This window comes from Eptesicus fuscus, chromosome 13 (genome assembly GCF_027574615.1).
Source record: "Eptesicus fuscus isolate TK198812 chromosome 13, DD_ASM_mEF_20220401, whole genome shotgun sequence".
NCBI lineage: Eukaryota > Metazoa > Chordata > Mammalia > Chiroptera > Vespertilionidae > Eptesicus > Eptesicus fuscus.
Window position 1 is genome coordinate 53,440,743 of NC_072485.1, and position 17,630 is coordinate 53,458,372.

Consider the following 17,630-nt stretch of genomic DNA (forward strand, 5'->3'; position numbering starts at 1 on the left):
TAACCTCAGCTACCAATACTCAGCACAGGTTCAGGCCAAAACCAATCCAGTCTGGGAGCTAAAACGGAATTAAAATGTCAATAAAAAGTGAATATACACCCCCTAACACAGGGTCTGCTTCTTAGTGTGTACTAACTGTTGGCCTTAACTTGGGCCTGGAGAATAGGAACGCAACTCCACATCCCACCGTTCATGTGCTCATGACTTTTCCATCAAAACCCAAAGCTTTGTGGGAAACAACAACAGACTGTGAGCCATCTTTTATCCAACACTAGGGGACCTCTTTGCCCCCACCTCCTATAACTTCTGGTAACAGCATTTCAATTTTCATTTGGGGATCACCCTCGTCCACTCTCAGTCCATGTGGTTTGGAAGCTGCCCACTGTCCTAGTCCCTGCCCAGCTGAGGCTCTGAAGTCTCGGTGACTGGTTCAGGGGTTGACACATGACCTAATCCAGGCCAATCAGAGTTAGCCCTGGGACACCGGTTGGAGCTGGTCTTGAGCTGCTACAACTGTGTGGAAAGCAACTATTTGAAAATAAAACCAACACCAAGGAAAGCAGAGGGAAAGAAACAGGATCCTAAATGCTGGACTTGAGCTCCTAGATTTAGCTGTACCTAAACCAGATAAATATTTGGACTTTTTGTTTGTGAACCAATAACTTCTCTTTCTCATTAAGCTAGTCTGAGTTTGAGTTTGGTCTCTATTACTTATAGTGGAAGGAATCCTGTTATATCACTTTATAATGACACTAGAGGACCGATGCTCGAAATTTGTGCAAGGGGCTCGGCCCTCGCAGCCCCAGCTACCTCGGCCAGCCCTCGCAGCCCCTCACAGCCTCGGCTGGCCCCTGCAGCCCCGGCTTCGTCCGGAAGGTTGTCCAGAAGGTCGTTTGGCTATTCGGTCTAATTAGCATATTAGCTCTTTATTATATAGGATATTTATAGGATGATCTCTGAGGGCCTTTCCATTACTATAACCTCCAGCAGTGGGAACATACAGGAACTATTCAGGTTCTACACTTTTAGAAAAAGCAATTCTTATAGTAAATTTATGAAGTGACAACTCTGTTCCACAATGTACACATTCTAGGTTTTGATTTCATCTTTCCTTTCTTCCTTTAATCCTCCATAACCACATCAGTGTAACCCCAACCAGTAGCCTTCACGTTGCTTAAGTTGGGCCTTTATCCTCTTTGCTATTCCTCAAATTTGAGAAACCGTCCATGGAGGATGTGCTAAGGCTGCTGCCTTAAGATTAAACTCTGGCCACACTCTGGGTCAAGCCCCGGCCAAGGAGCTTTAGCACCTGGTTACTCTAATTGTGAGGCCTAAGTAACTGCACCTCCCGTTACTCGCACCCAAAGAAAAACCACCTTTTGTCATACAAGCTACATTGTGAAGCAAATACACCACCTACATGTATGACGTAAGAACTGAAGGGAAAAGCGTTTCCTCAACTACAGGGCCCCAGGATTGTGGTACAGTGTCTCAGGGCAACCAACTGCAACATGGACTTTCCTGATCAGGTACCATGGATTTACTGAGCACTCATACACCCACTGGATGGGCACTTGGGTGCATGAGAAAGTAGTAGAGGAAATAGCTTCTGCCATCAAAGCCAGACGATCCTAACACCCCATCTAATAAACTGTTCCCATAAACTGACTTCAAATCGTGGAGTGTGCCATGCTTTTCTAACTTATAACTGTCCATCTTAGTCCTACTTTACGTGTACATATGATGTACGCACCCTTGTATATGTCAGTCCTTCCTGAAGATACATTTGATAGGGAATGACAAACCTTTTCTTCAGATTAGCACCAACATTTACTACAAATCAAAGCTTTCGAGAACCCCTAAAAGAATGGTAGCCTGGCAGCATTCTAGGCCCTACGACTTGGGGTTAGGAACAACTCCTAGTCCCATGGCTGCTGGGCCATAGGGAAAATGCCTTTGTGCCCTAAATGTTTAAACTCTAGCTCTACAGGTAAGAAAGGGGAGGCAATGCTCCCTACTCCCCCACCTTCCCCGACTTCAACATTGAATTTACTAAGTTATAGGCTTCAAGGCAAAAATGTTTTTTTGCTTTCTCCCTGTCTCCTTATATTCCCAACAATTTAACACATGACTTCTCAAATCAGGAGACCTGTCACAAAATAGATTTGCCATGCTCAATGGAGCACAGTGATGGGAAAGAATGAAGCACCCTCGGCTGTCAACGATTGTGTCACTCAGACGCTGGCCGTGCAGGGCATAGATGTGTAGCTAAGATGACACAGCCTTTCCTGTGCAGGCCACTGCGATCACTGCAAGCACCTGGAGTTAGATATTGTTCAAAACATGGGAAATTTCTGACATTTGGTGACCATTTGGACCATATATATATCACTTCCCGAGCACAACAAACCCAGAGGGCATAGGATTTTGAGCTAGTCAGGCCTGGACTCAAATGCTGGCTTCACCCCAATATACGCTGGATGCCTCTGGGCAAGTCCCTGACCTCTCTGGTTTCAGGTTCCTCCTATGCAAAATGGGGACACCAGCCCCTGCCTTCTTGGGTTGCTGGGAGGATTAAAGGGGACAATGCACAGAATAAGCACAGCGCATGTCTGGCACACAGTGTGTCTTCACATGCAAATGGGTTGCCTCCCAACATCTATTCTCCCCTCCTGCCTTATCCCAATATTTTTTAAAGCAGCAATGTACCCAGCAATAAAACATACATTTCCCAACCTGCCTTGGAACCGAGGGTGATCATGTAACTAACACAGATCCGGCCAATAAGACGTACGCAGACATCTTCAAGTCTTTAAAAGAAGGCACCTTAGCTGGCTTAGCTAACCTTCCCTTCCTCTTGCCTGGAATGTAGCCTCTGTGCTGGAGAGCAAGGTGACAACAATGTGAATGAAAGCCACCTGCTGAAACCTGGGTAGAAAGCAAGAGCCGGGCTCCTGATGGCATCATGGAGCTGGTATACCGGCCTGGATTCCTGTTCTGTGAGAAAACGAACGCCCAATTTGAGTGACCATCCCGAATTGGGTTGTTCTATGACTAGCAACCAAATGCAATCCCTGAATTAGGGGCTAAGCCTTTTATTTGCAGGGGCTATGCCCTCATTTTCAGCAGATCACAGCAATGCTCTCTGTCTGCTTTCAGCAGATTCTTATTTCCACTACAAGTGGGAAGAGAACGCATCTCAGACCAGGATACTTCTCTCTCATCCCTTTTCTTCACAAGAAGTTGGAAGGTAACATCATACTAAGCCACTGTGCACTGGTTATCATTTTATTCTGATCCCAAACTCTTATCTCACCAGGAAATAAGGAATAGCATTCCCCTCTATCTTAACGCTAAACACACACACTAAAACTCATCCGAAGACTCGGGTGGGCAGAGGAATGACAACATGGAGCGACGTGGTTGGACCTTGGTCATATGGTTGGATACAGCCCCTCTGTTGCCGTCCCACTGGAGGATCCCTGCCCATTCACCTCACCTAAACAACCAGATGAGCAGCCGAGAACCAGGGCCAGGCCACTGACATTCTTGGAGAGTCTGGTCTGAGCCAGGTCAGTGGCAGAAGCCCTGTCCTGGGAGCCCAGCTTAGCCTGTGTTGACAGATGCCAAGTCCCAAGCACTGACCCTCAGCCTCAGGAGGACAGTGAGCTCCAAAGCGGGACCCACCCTGGACACCGTCCACAGACTTGCACAAAAGGGTGAAGAGAAAGGGACTCGGAGTCTCTAGGGAGCCCTAAGACAGGTTTGCTCGCTTGAATTCGCTCCTAGCATTTGAGGGAGAAAATGGCTGGAAAGGAAGACAGGAGTCGGTTTCTGCTTCTCCCCGGAGTTAACTAGGCCAGTCCCCCTGGGAGGGGAAAAGGTATCTGGCTACCTTTCATGTTCTGCTCTGAATGAACAATAGAGGGCCTGGCAGCTCTGAGCACACCCCGCAATCCCCAGGCTGCCCGCCCCTAGAGAAGGGCAAGAATAAATGAACCTCCAGACTGCCCGGCTGAGGTGTCTCTTGCCTCGGCAGAATGGCTATTGGCAAAGTCTCCTGTGAAGATTTAAGGACAAACCAGACGAAGAAAGGAAAGGTATTCTGTGCCGGCCAGGTCTCCTCACTCTGCTCATTCCCGCCTGGAGAACCCCTCCCTCTTCCTTCTACCTCAGCAAGTGGTGCTCCAGGGCCCCAGCTCAGCTCGTCTGCAGTCCTGGCACAGACCACACCTCCTCACCTCCCATCGCCCCACATGGCAGGCACAGTTCTGGCCCATTCAGTATTTGTGGCCAATGCTTGGTTATTATTACCAAATGCTGGGTCCTACTGTGTGCCACAAACTCGACATAGCCCATCTCTAATGCCTGCAAGGTTAGTACTGTCAAGTCCAGAGAGGCTGAGGGCAGTCAGGTGAGTGCTGGATTACTTACAATAAATTATCTCTACTGGGATGGGGAAGATGGCAGCAACGGCCATCACTGACTGCGCACTCGGTAAGTGCAAAACCCTCAGCCAAGTTCATTACATGCATGACCTCTTCTTATCATTGTACAAACGCACAAGGCTAGAGACAGCCTTACCCTTTCATTACAGGTAATGAAAGTGAAGCTCACAGAGGTTCACCATCTTGCCTTGGATCATGCAACCGGTGACACAAGCAAGACTCAAACCCCATCTGGTCCGACCCCAAAGCCCTGCACCTGGCTAAGTATTCATTACTTCTGCCAAGGGACCCAGGGGCTTGTCCAACCTCAGGTATTCCTGCTACACTTTACCCAAAGTGATCAGAATTTGGAAGGTCAAATATTCAGTTCTCTGAAGAGAGCGCAGAGAGCCATTTCTGAGCAGGCTGATTCCCCACACGCCAGTCCCACAGCACCGCTCAGATTGCTCTGGGACATCCCAAGTCCTTATCTGAACATCTCACAGGTGGAGTTTCTATAGATGTTTGGTTCATCTATCCACCCACCCACCTGCCCAGCCAGCCAAACACCCATGCACCCATTCAATAACTGAATGTTTGCTACGTGCCAGGCACTCTTCTCATTTTCAAGGAGCTTACAGTTTAGTAGGGGCGACAATCAGAAACCAGGCCAATGTAACGTTAGCGTGAAAGTTCTATGCATAAGGAATGACAGAGCGCTACAAGCAGAGGCATTGAACACACAGAAGGGTCAGGGAAGGAGGAAATAACATCTAGACTAAGACCCGGAGGATGTGCTGAAGTTGTCCTCATAAGGGTGAGGGCTGGGGGAGCAGCTAAGCAAGGTCCAGGGGGATCCTACTACCTCCAGAGATGGACCACTACCTACCTCCCAGGTGCCACCACAGTCTACTCCACACCTTGCTCTCTGAGTCAGCCATGTTCCCAAGCTCCTGTTTCTTGAACAAACCAAGCTCATTCTTGCCTAAGGTTGTTTGTAAGTGCCATTCCTTCTGCCCAGAACATTCTTCCTCTAAGTTTTGCATATGGGACGTTCTTGTATCAACCAGGCCGCACAACCACATCTTCTCCATATAGAGAAACCTCCCCTGACCACCCTACTTCCTGCCGCTAGTCTCTCCAACCCCATCATCCTATGTTACTGCATCTTCATGAACAGATCATGATAAAAAAAATCATCTTGTTGATTTGTTTGCCTGTTCATGGTCTGTCTCCCTGACCTCCACCCAAGAATGCATGGGACTTTGCCTCTCTCTTGAACACTGTTGTATTTCCCAGCATCTTTAACCTTTTGCACTCGGATGTCGAGTGTGACTCAACACGGTTAGCATCGGTAGCAGGAATCGAGAAAAAAGCAAGTGAGTGCAAAGAGTTAACACTGTGACCCAAAATATGCTCCCAATAAATGTCCTATATAATAAAAGGTTAATATGCAAATTGTCCCCTCTACCAGGAGTTCGACCAGGGGGTGGGGCTAGCCAGCCAAACACCCACGTCTCCTCCCCCCGGCTGGCCAGACCCCCCACCCATGCATGAATTCATGCACCGGGCCTCTAGTTCATAAAATAAAAGACTAAATGGATGAACGCATGAACAAATGCACCCAATTCAAGAACTTCAGTGTGGTTGGGGCATAGAGAATGGGCAGTGGCAAGATATGAGCCAAAAGTGTCTGTGGGGACCAGACCCATGCATTGCTCAAAAGCCCTGTTTTAAGGAAGTTGGATTTTACTACAATGGCAACTAGACTATAAGTTCCTTCAGTCCCAAGACAGGACTATAGTTACACTGGAGACCACAAAAGTTTGGAAACTGAGAAAAGAGATAAGTTGCCTTCTGATAGGCCCTCCTATCTGAGTCACTTGTCAGATGTGAGCTGTGAGGGCAAGCTGACCTCCCCTGCTTAGCTTGTTAGAGAGGACAGGCATCCTATGATAAGAGAGAAAAAGCAGTCCATCAGGGAAAGTTGGGAAGACAGATTTCAAGGAGGTGTAGGGAATCTAAAACTAGAGTCCAAAGTCTGACAAGTCGACAAACACGGGAACAGGGGGGAAAACTATGAACAGGAGGTAGCTGGCAGCACTGCTTGGTGCATGCCTCTTACAGCTTGGGGTGGGGGTGGGGGGTCTCGAGAATACGTGAATGAATATCTATCAAGAGACCCTGAAGCCTGTGTAGGAAAGAAGAGGGCAAAGGGAAGAGGTGCGGTGAGGGTGCTCAGCTTGGCTCCTGGGAATGTTGTAGGAAAAGGCTGGGGGTGGGGGGTTGGGGGTGGGGTGTAAAGAGCAGGCTGAGGGACAGTGCTGCAGGCACCTGGGTTGTTGAACTACAGTTCACACTGCTAGGGGAGGGGCACATCCTGGTGAGGGAGGGAGTGAAATCTGCTCACAGGAAATTCATCATCCATGTGATCCAGAGGAAAAAGCCAATGATATTGTTAAACCAAACCCTATGGAAGCCAGCCTATGTGAAAGGGGTATCTACTACGTCTTAGTCATCATGCTCAGTAGGCACTTTATCCATTCATTTATTTAATACTTGCAACAATTCTAGAACTAAGAAAAGCCGAGGTTTAAACAGCATACCTAAATTGTACAAGTGACACAACTAGAAAGTAGTGGAGCTGGGATTTGAACTAGGCTTATCTGACCTCAGAGACTACGCTCTGCGAGGAGATACTGAAGGTAAAAGAGGTCAATATAGTAGGAAATAAGGCGTGAGCCAGCTGCCCTGGACATTGGCTGTTCGCGCCTCCTTTATCTCATTGCGCACGTCATTTTACCTTCCTTTGCCCACAGCCCTAATGCTACTTGGGCATCCACCCCGGCCTCACTTTTAGGCCCATGGTCTGGTTCTCAGCAATGGAGCATGTATCCCAGGCCTGTGCCAATCAGCATGTGTGTTCCCTGGCCATGGTGCATGGTTTAATGTGTAAATGTGATCTAAGCCTATTTAATCATAATGGATCTCAGAGCTTCTGGACACGACTCTGCTCCTTCCTGTTAGACTGAACCTGGATGACATTAAGTCTGGGGCTACTGCAGCTATTCTGCCACCCAGATCTGCCAGGGACCTCCATATGGAGTTCAAGAATGAATCCAGAAGTGGGAAGAGCCCAGAGAATGACTTATAAGGGTATTGACTGAGCCTTAACCAAGCTGTTTCTAAAGCTAGATCTATTCTGAACTTTTCAGTGGCATGAACCAATACATTCCCCCCTCAAGGTAAACCTGTCTGCATCTTCTATAACCTTGCAATCAGGAGTCCTACTATACCACATTCATACAGAAAGCAGCTGCCCATATGGCTAAGCATGGAAGCATTTGGGTGAGAGTCAAGGGGAGGAGAGAACAAAGCACCACTACTGGGCCACCCCCTTAACAGTGACGCAAGTTTTCCCATGCAGATCACCAAACAAGAGGAAAGGAAAGACTTAGTTCTGCCTGAAAAATAATTCTAACTAACCAAATGTCTGAACATCTCATTCTGAAAAAATGAGATAAAAATAAAAAACACAGAACATTTACTAAAGTCTGGATTTGCTTCGCTGACAATTTCATCTCTCATAAAATTAAGAGGAAATGCTATGCTGCCTTTTATTCTGACTCAGAAGGTAGAACAAACTGTGTGGGGGGTTTTTTAAGTATATATTTTTATTGATTTCAGAGAGGAAGGGAGAGGGACAGAAATAGAAACATCAGTGATGAGAGAGAATCACTGATCAGCTGCCTCCTGCACGCCTCAACTGGGGATCAAGCCTGCAACCCGGGCATGTGTCCTGACTGGGAATTGAACTGTGACCTCCTGGTTCATAGGTTGATGCTCAACCACTGAACCACGCCAGCCAGGCAAAACTGTGTGTTTTTTAAAAGAAAAACATGATTATGGGATTTTAAGAGTTTATTAAGAGCATAATAAGAACAAATCCTAAAAGTTCAGAGGAAACCTAGGGACAATACAAAATCTAGGGCCTGAGACCCTACAAGGGAAGGCAGCGTGAGAGAAAACAAATAGAGCCCTCTCAACCCAAAATCTGGTAGTTAATTATAAAATTTTCAGGTAGGGTACAGTAAAATACAGGTTGGGGCAAAAGTAGGTTTACAATTACAAACAATACAATTAAATAATAATAATATAAGAATAAACTCTGTGTTTCACATACAACTGTAAGCCTACTTTTGTCCTACCTGTATATCCAAATCTCAGCTAGCAAATTAATCCTGAATGGCTCAAGGCAGACATGATTTACCAATCACAGCGCCTTTTCTTGTTAAGCCCAATTTCATTCTCAAGTTCTCTCTGATCCAGTGCCCTCGTCAGCCACGAAGAATTGACCAAAGCTGGGACACAAGAATGAACCTAGTCTCCACTGCTGGTCTAAAGAAACCAGCGTAACAACACAGGGTGCTCTCAGAGTCCATGTTCTAAGAGGGCATGCCAGAGAAATGAAGGTGGGGACAACATCAAGCACAGATCCACAGTGGAATGGGCCATGAGAATGATGGCAAAATGGGTAAAATCTAGAAAGAGCTAATGCTTGTTCATTTAAAGCAAAACGAAACAAACTTTCTATTTTTTGAAGAATTAAAATAAAGGAGGGGTGGGCTTAAAAATATGAGACACAGGTATCTCTGCTTGGGGAGGATGACACAACTTAAATAAAGCTGGATTCTTCAACTTCTAGACTTAGTTCCATGTCTTCATTAAGAAAGAGGATCTTCACCATGAAAAGGAAAACCACCTTGGTTAAGAAAGACTGAGAGCCCAAGATGGGGAGGAAGATGGACGAGGCCCAGACTCCAGGGGCTGAGCGCCAGGCCCAGCCATCAGCATCCCAGGTCCCTAAGGGAAGGCGGAGATGGGCTCCTCTGATTCAGGTGACCTCTGAGGAATCAAAGAGAACGGGCAAAATGCTGGAATACTGGAGACTAGCAGACAGCACCCCGATTTTCAAAAGAGGGGAAAACAGATTTCGTTAACCACAAGACTGGAGAGCCTACCACCAACCTCTGCAAGGAAGCAAGCTGCCTTCTCAGCGAGGCAGGTTTCAGAGCATGTAGGAAAGGAAGCTCTCCAGAAAAGCAAATGCAGTAGAAAAATGGGCAGAAGAAAATTATATAAATGCAGTAGAAAAATTCACTGAAGAGGAAACACAAGTGGCCAAAAATAGAAAAGATACCTCAAATCATGGAAACACACATTAAAGTAATCAAATACTATTTACCTATGCAGCAGCTCAGCAAAAATTTTAAAAACTGATAATATCAAATATTGGCAAGGTTTCAGGGAAATGAGCACTCGTTAGTGAAACATACAACTTTCTTTAAATGGCATTTTGGTGATACTGATTAAAAATTAAAATACACTGTATTTTGACCCAAGAGTCTGAAAGACTCACACAAGCAGAGGCTTGTAGAAAGATTTTCATTAAAAGACTATTTATTACAGTAAAAGATTGAGAGAAAAACTATCCCAAGTTTAACACGTGCTTACATACATTATGGTACTATGAAATACCATACAAGAGTCAAAACATAAAGTTGATCAATATATACTGATATAAAATGATTACGATGTGATCATTTATAGTTTAAAAAAGCACAAAAGAGCCTGGCTGGCATGGCTCAGTGGTTGAGCGTTGACCTATGAGCCAGGAGATCAGGGTTCAATTTCTGGTGGCATGTGCGGGCTCGATCCCTAGTGTGGGGTGTGTGGGAGGCAGCCGATCAATGATTCTCATCATTAATATTCCTCTCTCTTTCTTTCTCTCTTCCTCTGGTTCATGGCCCCTCCGCTGGTTCATGGCCCTGACTCTCCATCTCCCTTCCTCTCTGAAATCAATAAAAATATATAAAAAATAAATAAAAAAGCATAAAAGGAATATATATATATAGTGTGTATATGTCTATAAAAGAATAAAAAATAGTTTAATAGGATACCCGTTAACCTGGTAATAGAGATGACCCTGGGAAGGTGATTAGGAATATCTTTGTTTTTACCTTTTTGCATTTTTTTAAATAATAAGAGATCTTCATTTACTGTATAAATATATATATTTAACAAACAAACAAAAAACAATATATATATATATATATAACAAAAAAGTAGGACACAGTGAGTATTGGGGACATAGCAAGTGCACTGGAAGATGTGTCAAGCCCAAAATGTGTCATCCCTTCTCCTGGGATGACAAAGGAAATGCCAATGGCACTGTGAATAGAGTGCCCACAGGCTAATCCTGGACACAGGAGAATACCTCAGGCTAGATGACAATGCTAGAGGTACAGTCAAACTTGACCGTAGTTGAGAGTTACTGATTCAGGACCCACGTGGAAACTTCCAGGAAGAGTCTTTGGTCCTGTCCTGTCCAACATATTCATTCATTCTCTCAGCCTCTCACTCATTCAACAGACATTTGTATCTTCATGCAGAAGACACCAAGATGACTTCTGCCTGTAGCCTAGGATACTGAGAAGTCAAAGGGAAAAATAAAAAAACAGCATGACAAACGCTCGACTGAGGTGTTGTGGAAGCTCCAAGGGATGGGGCCTGACCCCAACCTGGCCTCTTGAAGGAGGTCACCATCTATACCAAAGGTCTGTTCACCTAAAGAAAGAGAGCACGAAGCTAGGAAGCACCACTCACACCCCTCATCACATACGTGTGAGTTGGAAAAGGTTGGCAAGCTGTAACACACCATGTGAAATCCATTTGCAGCCAAAGGTTGGCAAGCTGTAACACACCATGTGAAATCCATTTGCAGCCATTTAGGCTGCTATAGGCCCCTTTTGTTTTGAGGCCTCACCAAACGAAGACCATTGTCAGAGAGGCCTCTAAGCTAAGGTGACCAGATCGTCCCGCTTTTGGCAGGACAAAACCGATTTTTAACAATTTGTCCCGCGTCCCACGGCGTTTTAAAAAAGTCCCTATTTTTGGAAAGATTTAGGGACTTTTTTAAAATGCCATGGGACGCGGGACAATCTGGTCACCTTACTCTAAGCAGAGCAAGGTGTCCAGGTGGTGAAGAAGGGAGCCCGTATCACATGAGGACTGGCGAAAGGCACACCCTGAATTTTCCAGGGCCACCCGGCTCTCTCCGGGAGCCAACCACAGCCAACAGGTCCAGGAATTCCAAGATCCCTGACTGTACCCTCGCTTTGCCCACTGGAGGGAAGGGACGGCTGGAAGACAGCATGGTGGGCAGTCTGTGGCACAGTTTGCAAGATCTTTTTTGCCCTCTCTCTCCACCCCAACTGGCGTCCCAAGGTTGTCCCGTCTACCACACAGAGGAGAAGAAAAAAAGAAACGCACACCAAGTTCCAAGGCCGTGTACCCTGGGCAGGCATGTCACTCTCCCGGCCTCTGTTTACTGAGAGTGGACTAGCCCACTCCCCGGCTGGGACAGGCAACACGTGTGGCATTCTCCTCCCGGAAGAATTCACTGTTGAAAAGGACTTCACAGAGTGGGCGATGCTTAACACCAATGGGTTAATGGTGAAACTCGGGGCACTCAGGAGTTCTTGTTTGGGTCCCCATCCTAAGGCAGGAAGCACTCTCCCGGGGACCTTCCGCTGGGACTGACCTCTTCAGTGACGACCGAGACAGCACCTGCGCAGCCTGGTTCATGGCCCTGACCCAGGCGTTCATGTCCTCCTGGGTGTCGGCACTGAAGTAGTAGGTCCTCATGCCCGACTGCTCGGCCTGAGAGCCCCCGGCGGAGGTGTGATAGATGAGCGCTCGCATCCCCAGGTGCACAGCCTGCAAGAGGGAGACGGAAACCCGGGACAGAGAGGTTAGCACGCATTTCACTTCCAGGAGCAAAAACAAGGTGACGCCGAACCACGTTCTCCCCTCTTCCGGACTGAAAGCCCAGGCACCAGCCACTTGTTTCCACACCTGGAAAACGCCACAGCTGGAGGCCCCCCCTCTCGGTGCAGTCAGGCCCAGGGACCGCTGTGCCTACTCCCCCACGGGAAAGCCGTGCAGGGGTTACCTGTCTCTGACTTATCTTACTCATGCGCGTAGGGAGGGACACACACCCAAGGCTTACGTGAGAAAGGCTTTAAATAAACCCTCATTCCCTGGAAGCCGATTCTCGGGAATCCCTGTTTTGGTTCTTCTGAAGCACACAATTACTGGAATCGAGTCAAAACTCAGCCGCAACAGCAGGCAGCTGGGTGCAGCTCTTCACTGCGCTTCGCATGGGCTTGGGCATGAAATGTGCTGCGTGCCAATCCAAGAGGCTGCTGTTCTGGCTCTCCCAAGGGGCACTACAAAGCTGGACAGAGCTAACGTCTGACTGAAAATCCCCGTGTACCTACTATGTGCTAGGAAGCCTCGGGGTGCTTTCACGCGTATCCTTGCAAAGAGCCTGTGAAGAGGCATCAGGAATGACCTCTGAGAAGCACCTGGGACAGTTTCCAAACCAAGGGCAAGCAATGTCCTGGACCTTCAGGCCATTGCCTATGGCCGGAGGGAACGTGTAAGATGGGAGTGGCTAAAAACGGGCTGAAGAGACAAGCTGGGGCTTTGTAAACCAACACTGGGCTTTAGGCTGTAGGCAGTGGGGAGCCACAGAAGGGCTTATGGAGGGAGCACCACCTAAAACAGATGTGCAACTTAGGAGCAGTGCGGAGGATGGACTGGAGACTGCAGAGGGGACTGGGGGCTGGAGCCAACACTCCGGAGCACTCGCTATGCACTAGGCACTGTTCTGGCAGGGAGTAGGTTACCTAGGGGAGGGGTGATGGCTGCTGAGACAGACCAGTGGCCGCGACAGGGGAGAGGAAGAGATGGATTTGAAAAAGACGCAAAACACAACTGAAGTGGGAGAGGAAAAGGGCAGCTTTCATGTTCTCTTCTTATTCCCTAATAACCCCCAGGCTGATGATGCAGAGTCTGGAACATCAGCCCCAGGAAGGCGAGGACTTTGTCCTTCGCACTGCTGTATCTCCAGGATCTACATCCTGCCAAGTGAAACCACGGACAGAACACAAGATGGTGGAATATAAATCGGTGAAAACCTCATCTCTTGGCTGGCGTTCAGCCAGAATTCTGCAGGGGGTCTTAATTTGGGGGAGGGCACATGAAACCTTTGACAGTTTGATGAATCCTGTGAACTCTTCTCAGAATGCTTTTAAGTATACAATTAAAATAAAGGAAATATATTATGCTGAAATATAGTTACCAAATATTTTTAACTATTGAAAAGTAGTGATTCAGGTGCTTCTTTAATAATATACCATAAAGCAAACGTAGTAATAATTACTGTCATTTCAAAGTAGGGATGCTCATAAATGATATCTCAAGATATTTACATCAATTATAATGTGCCGTGAGCATCCTTCTGATTTCTAGTGGTGACCAAGGCACAGGTGGTGCTGATACCTATGAAGGCCTACTTCCTTAACCAAAGGAAACGCTATAGGCTAAAAAAGGGAAGATATGATTTATCCACTGGCATTATGGGGTCTGCAGACTCAGGTCAGGTGCCCTTGGTCTTGAGAGAGGGAGAATGGCTCAAAGGAGAAGGTGAAAGCTTTTTCCCAGGGAAGATCCTTGGACCCTTGGCTGGGTAGGGATGTTTTATGCTCCAGATCCTGGACCCAAAGGGCCAAGCTTGCTCAGAGGTGACCAACAGGCCGAGGGTGGCCGTGTATCCAACAGATCTTTGGGGAGGTGCCCCAGCTGAGCCAGCAGAGTGGGGTGGATGTCTCAGAGAGCCTGGATTGGCTCACCCTGCAGATCTGGCTGTATTCAGGGTCCATCTAGCATCCAGCATCCTTGGTCATGAGTAGGGGCTGCCAGGCTGCAGGCACAGTTGCGGGGAAAGACCAGTAGAGAACCACAAAACCTTTCAGTCTGTGCCTATCTACCACTACAGATAAAGCTGAATGATCTCAAGCAAAGTGCCCTAGCAACACTCAGAGAATTCCAGCTCCGGAAATAGAGAAGAACTGACATTAGAAACAGGCATAAGGCCCTTGACACCAAATACTGTCCAATCCTCAGTATCCAGGATAACATGGATCCTGTCCTACCCAGGGGACACCACCTCTGACCCCTAAAAGGGACAGTCGGGGAAAGAGATGCTGTAACCCAAAGGGAAAGGGTACCTTTTCATACTCAGGAAAGCACAGTCCTTTCTGGAGAACCAGATGAATCCCACCAGATCTGCCGGCAGTAGCTTTTCTCTGCTCTCAGACCATAAGGGTCTCCCTGAAAGTCCGCCCATCCCCCCCCTGCCCAGCACATGCATGTCTTCCGTCTCCCAGACAAAAAGATTTTTCTTAGTAGAGTCTAAGAAAAAAAATTTAAAGAAAAGAATCTGACACATAAAAGATGTTTTCCTAGAATCTATTTTCACAACTCCTCAGAAAGTGTTAAGAAGAAATATAAATAGATATGATAAGTTATTTCAGAATATTCCAAATGCTATCCCCCCCCCCGCAAAATCACATACAACATCATTACCCAGATTGCTTGCCCCAAAGCAACACTCGACCCTAGAAAGGAAGGTTTTCTGAGCAAAAGACCAGCCTGAAACCTATTGAACAAACTGGTTTCAGAGCCCACAATAACCAGGAGAGACTTCTGAACAATTAAAGAGAAGAATGTTGCTAAAACAATAACAATGAACATTAAGTCTAATCACCTCAAATCCCTGACCATGTGCGTGCAGGAGGTAACCAAAATAAGAGGAAGAGAAAGAAATTGTCTTCCCTCCCTGGAATTCAATTGAAAGAGGACATAGTTCAGGTTTGAGGTCTGTCTCCATCATCTTCCAGCCCTGTGACTTTGAGCAAGTGTCTTCAGCGCTCCAATCCTCATGTCCCTGACCTATAAAATGAAGCTAATAATACTGACCTCACCAGCTCCCCCACAAGCACTCAATGAGCTAACATGGATAAAAGCACTTCTCAAATCATCAAAGGTCTTGCAGATATAAGGCAATACCATATAATGCAACATGAAGTGGGAGAGCATCCAAGAATCAGACCACCGCAATTCTGGAGTCATGAGGAGAGTGACAGTCACGGGAGAGAGACAGACAGCTCACACCTGTCGATGAACAAAGCTGAAGCATAAGCTCGGGAAGGCGGTGGAGGAAAAATGAGACTTGACTTTCCAACCACCACAGTGGACCCCAGAGCAAAATGCTGATGCAGACAATCACTTGCCAATGATGCCTTTGGACACTGCATACCAACACTTTCCTTTAACCCTCCCAGAGAACAGAAGGTGTCTCTTCGTGTGCTTTCCATGGTCCTTTAACTATCTGTGGCTGGGAAACTTGACTTTTTAAAAATATATATATTTTATTGATTTTTATTTTTTTTTTTACAGTGAGGAAGGGAGAGGGATAGAGAGTTAGAAACATGGACGAGAGAGAAACATTCATCAGCTGCCTCCCACACACCCCCAAGTGGGGATGTGCCGCAACCAAGGTACATGCCCTTGACCGAAATCGAACCTGGGACCCTTCAGTCTGTAGGCCGACGCTCTATCCACTGAGCCAAACCGGTTAGGGGTTGACTTTTGTTCAACTCCGCTTTAATAGCTACTGCCTAATACTCATCTTGTACCCCAACATGGGAATAGCTAAGCTATATAAGTAGTGTAGGCAGGAGCCCAGACCCCAGCTTGAATGCATGTCATTGCCTCGTATCCTGAGCAGCGTGAGCGGTGTTCCCTGTGGTTACTGGCACCAGCAGCCACTTGCTTCAGCGAGACTTCCACTCCAACTGCCAATAACGTTGACCTTCAACCCCTCCACCCTCACCATCCCCAGGAACCTAAGAAATATCAGCAGTGGAGGAATTGTGGAGGCGACTGAAAGAGAGGGCCTCAAGGTTCCCCAGGTTTGGGCCTGACCACACCTTCCCGGAGCCTCCACACCTGGCTGTGAAGATGCCAGAGGCTGTCAAAGGATGGCCATCAGTTATCCTGGCACCACTCACTCCACAAGGCATGGCGATGAAGGAAATGGAAAAGGGGTTTTACGGGGAAAGGGATTTCCCTAGGAAGCTCCAATGATCCAGAAAGTAAACCAAATTTGATTCTAATTGCTTTTCAGCAATATACTAATAAACAAAATGGCCAAACCTGAAAATCTCTTCGAAAGGCAGGCCCCCTAACCCTAACTGTAAGTTTTCATAATATAACTGATATAAATCCATTACGAGGGACCATTCTTTGCACTAAATGGCTGGATGCTAGTTAGACTGGCTGATTACAGGGATACGAAAGCAAGAGAAGGGCTGTGTCCAATCTGCAATCTCAGGACTAACAGAGAGAGGAAAAGAGGGGTCTAAATATTTGAGCAAGGCTGGGGACTCAGCAGCTCAGATACAAATGAAAGCACTTGGGATGTGATATTACTCCTGTATGAAGAATTTATAACTGTTAACATGAGTAAAACTCTCTAGCTTAACTTCTTCCGCCTCCCCACAAAAAGAACCGCTTTTACTAAAGCCTCATGTGGGAACACAGTTTCCTAGGATGGCGTGTGAGCCCTAGAGGAGGGGGCAGTACCTTAAAGGAATACTTGCGACTTATGCGGTCCTCAGGGCCCACCGGCGATATGACGTAGCTGGGCAGAGGAATGCTCCCAAGGACCACTTCTTCTCGGCTGTCTTTGAATGGAAAAACACATCAGAATAGCCTTCTGTGGCACCTCCCTTGGGCCGGTCCACCCCACTGCCCTCGTTCAGGGCTCCTTCTCTCTCCCCCGGAGGACTGCCTTCACTGACAGTCCACGCAGCTGTTCCCCTGGGACCTTTGACTCAGACAGGGCCCTCTCCCTAAGGGCTGAAACAGGCATGTAAACACACTCAACTCAACTGCTAACTCCTGAAATACAACCTATGCCAAGTGCTGCGGGAACAGAGGCAGGGGTGACACACAGTTTGAGGATGTCGAGACTTCGGAAGGTAATATGTAAAGTGTCTTCAAGGATGGGGAAGGGCGTTCTGGATGGAGCAAACCTCACAGGCACTTAGAGCATGTGTGAAGCATCCTACCTTTCACCTCCATCCTCCTCCTCCTCCTCCTAATATCGTCACACCAGAGGCCACTTCCTGACGACAGTGGTCCTGTCTCTCTCCTACTCAAAGGCACTTTGGACACATACTGCCCATTGGACACAGAACGAAGCCAACTTCCTCTACCCGGTCTCACAGC

General features: G+C 47.1%; 1 protein-coding gene across 1 annotated transcript in view; it reads right to left on the reverse strand.

Annotated features, from left to right (window-relative positions):
• PLEKHA7 (pleckstrin homology domain containing A7) overlaps window positions 1-17,630 on the reverse strand; it is a 206,336-nt gene that overhangs the window by 45,875 nt on the left and 142,831 nt on the right. The window contains exons 8-9 of the mRNA XM_054725413.1: window positions 16,983-17,083; window positions 12,031-12,206 (exon numbers count right to left, since the gene is read on the reverse strand). Of these exons, the coding sequence (XP_054581388.1) occupies window positions 12,031-12,206; window positions 16,983-17,083 (277 nt within the window). The remainder of the gene's footprint in view (window positions 1-12,030; window positions 12,207-16,982; window positions 17,084-17,630) is intronic.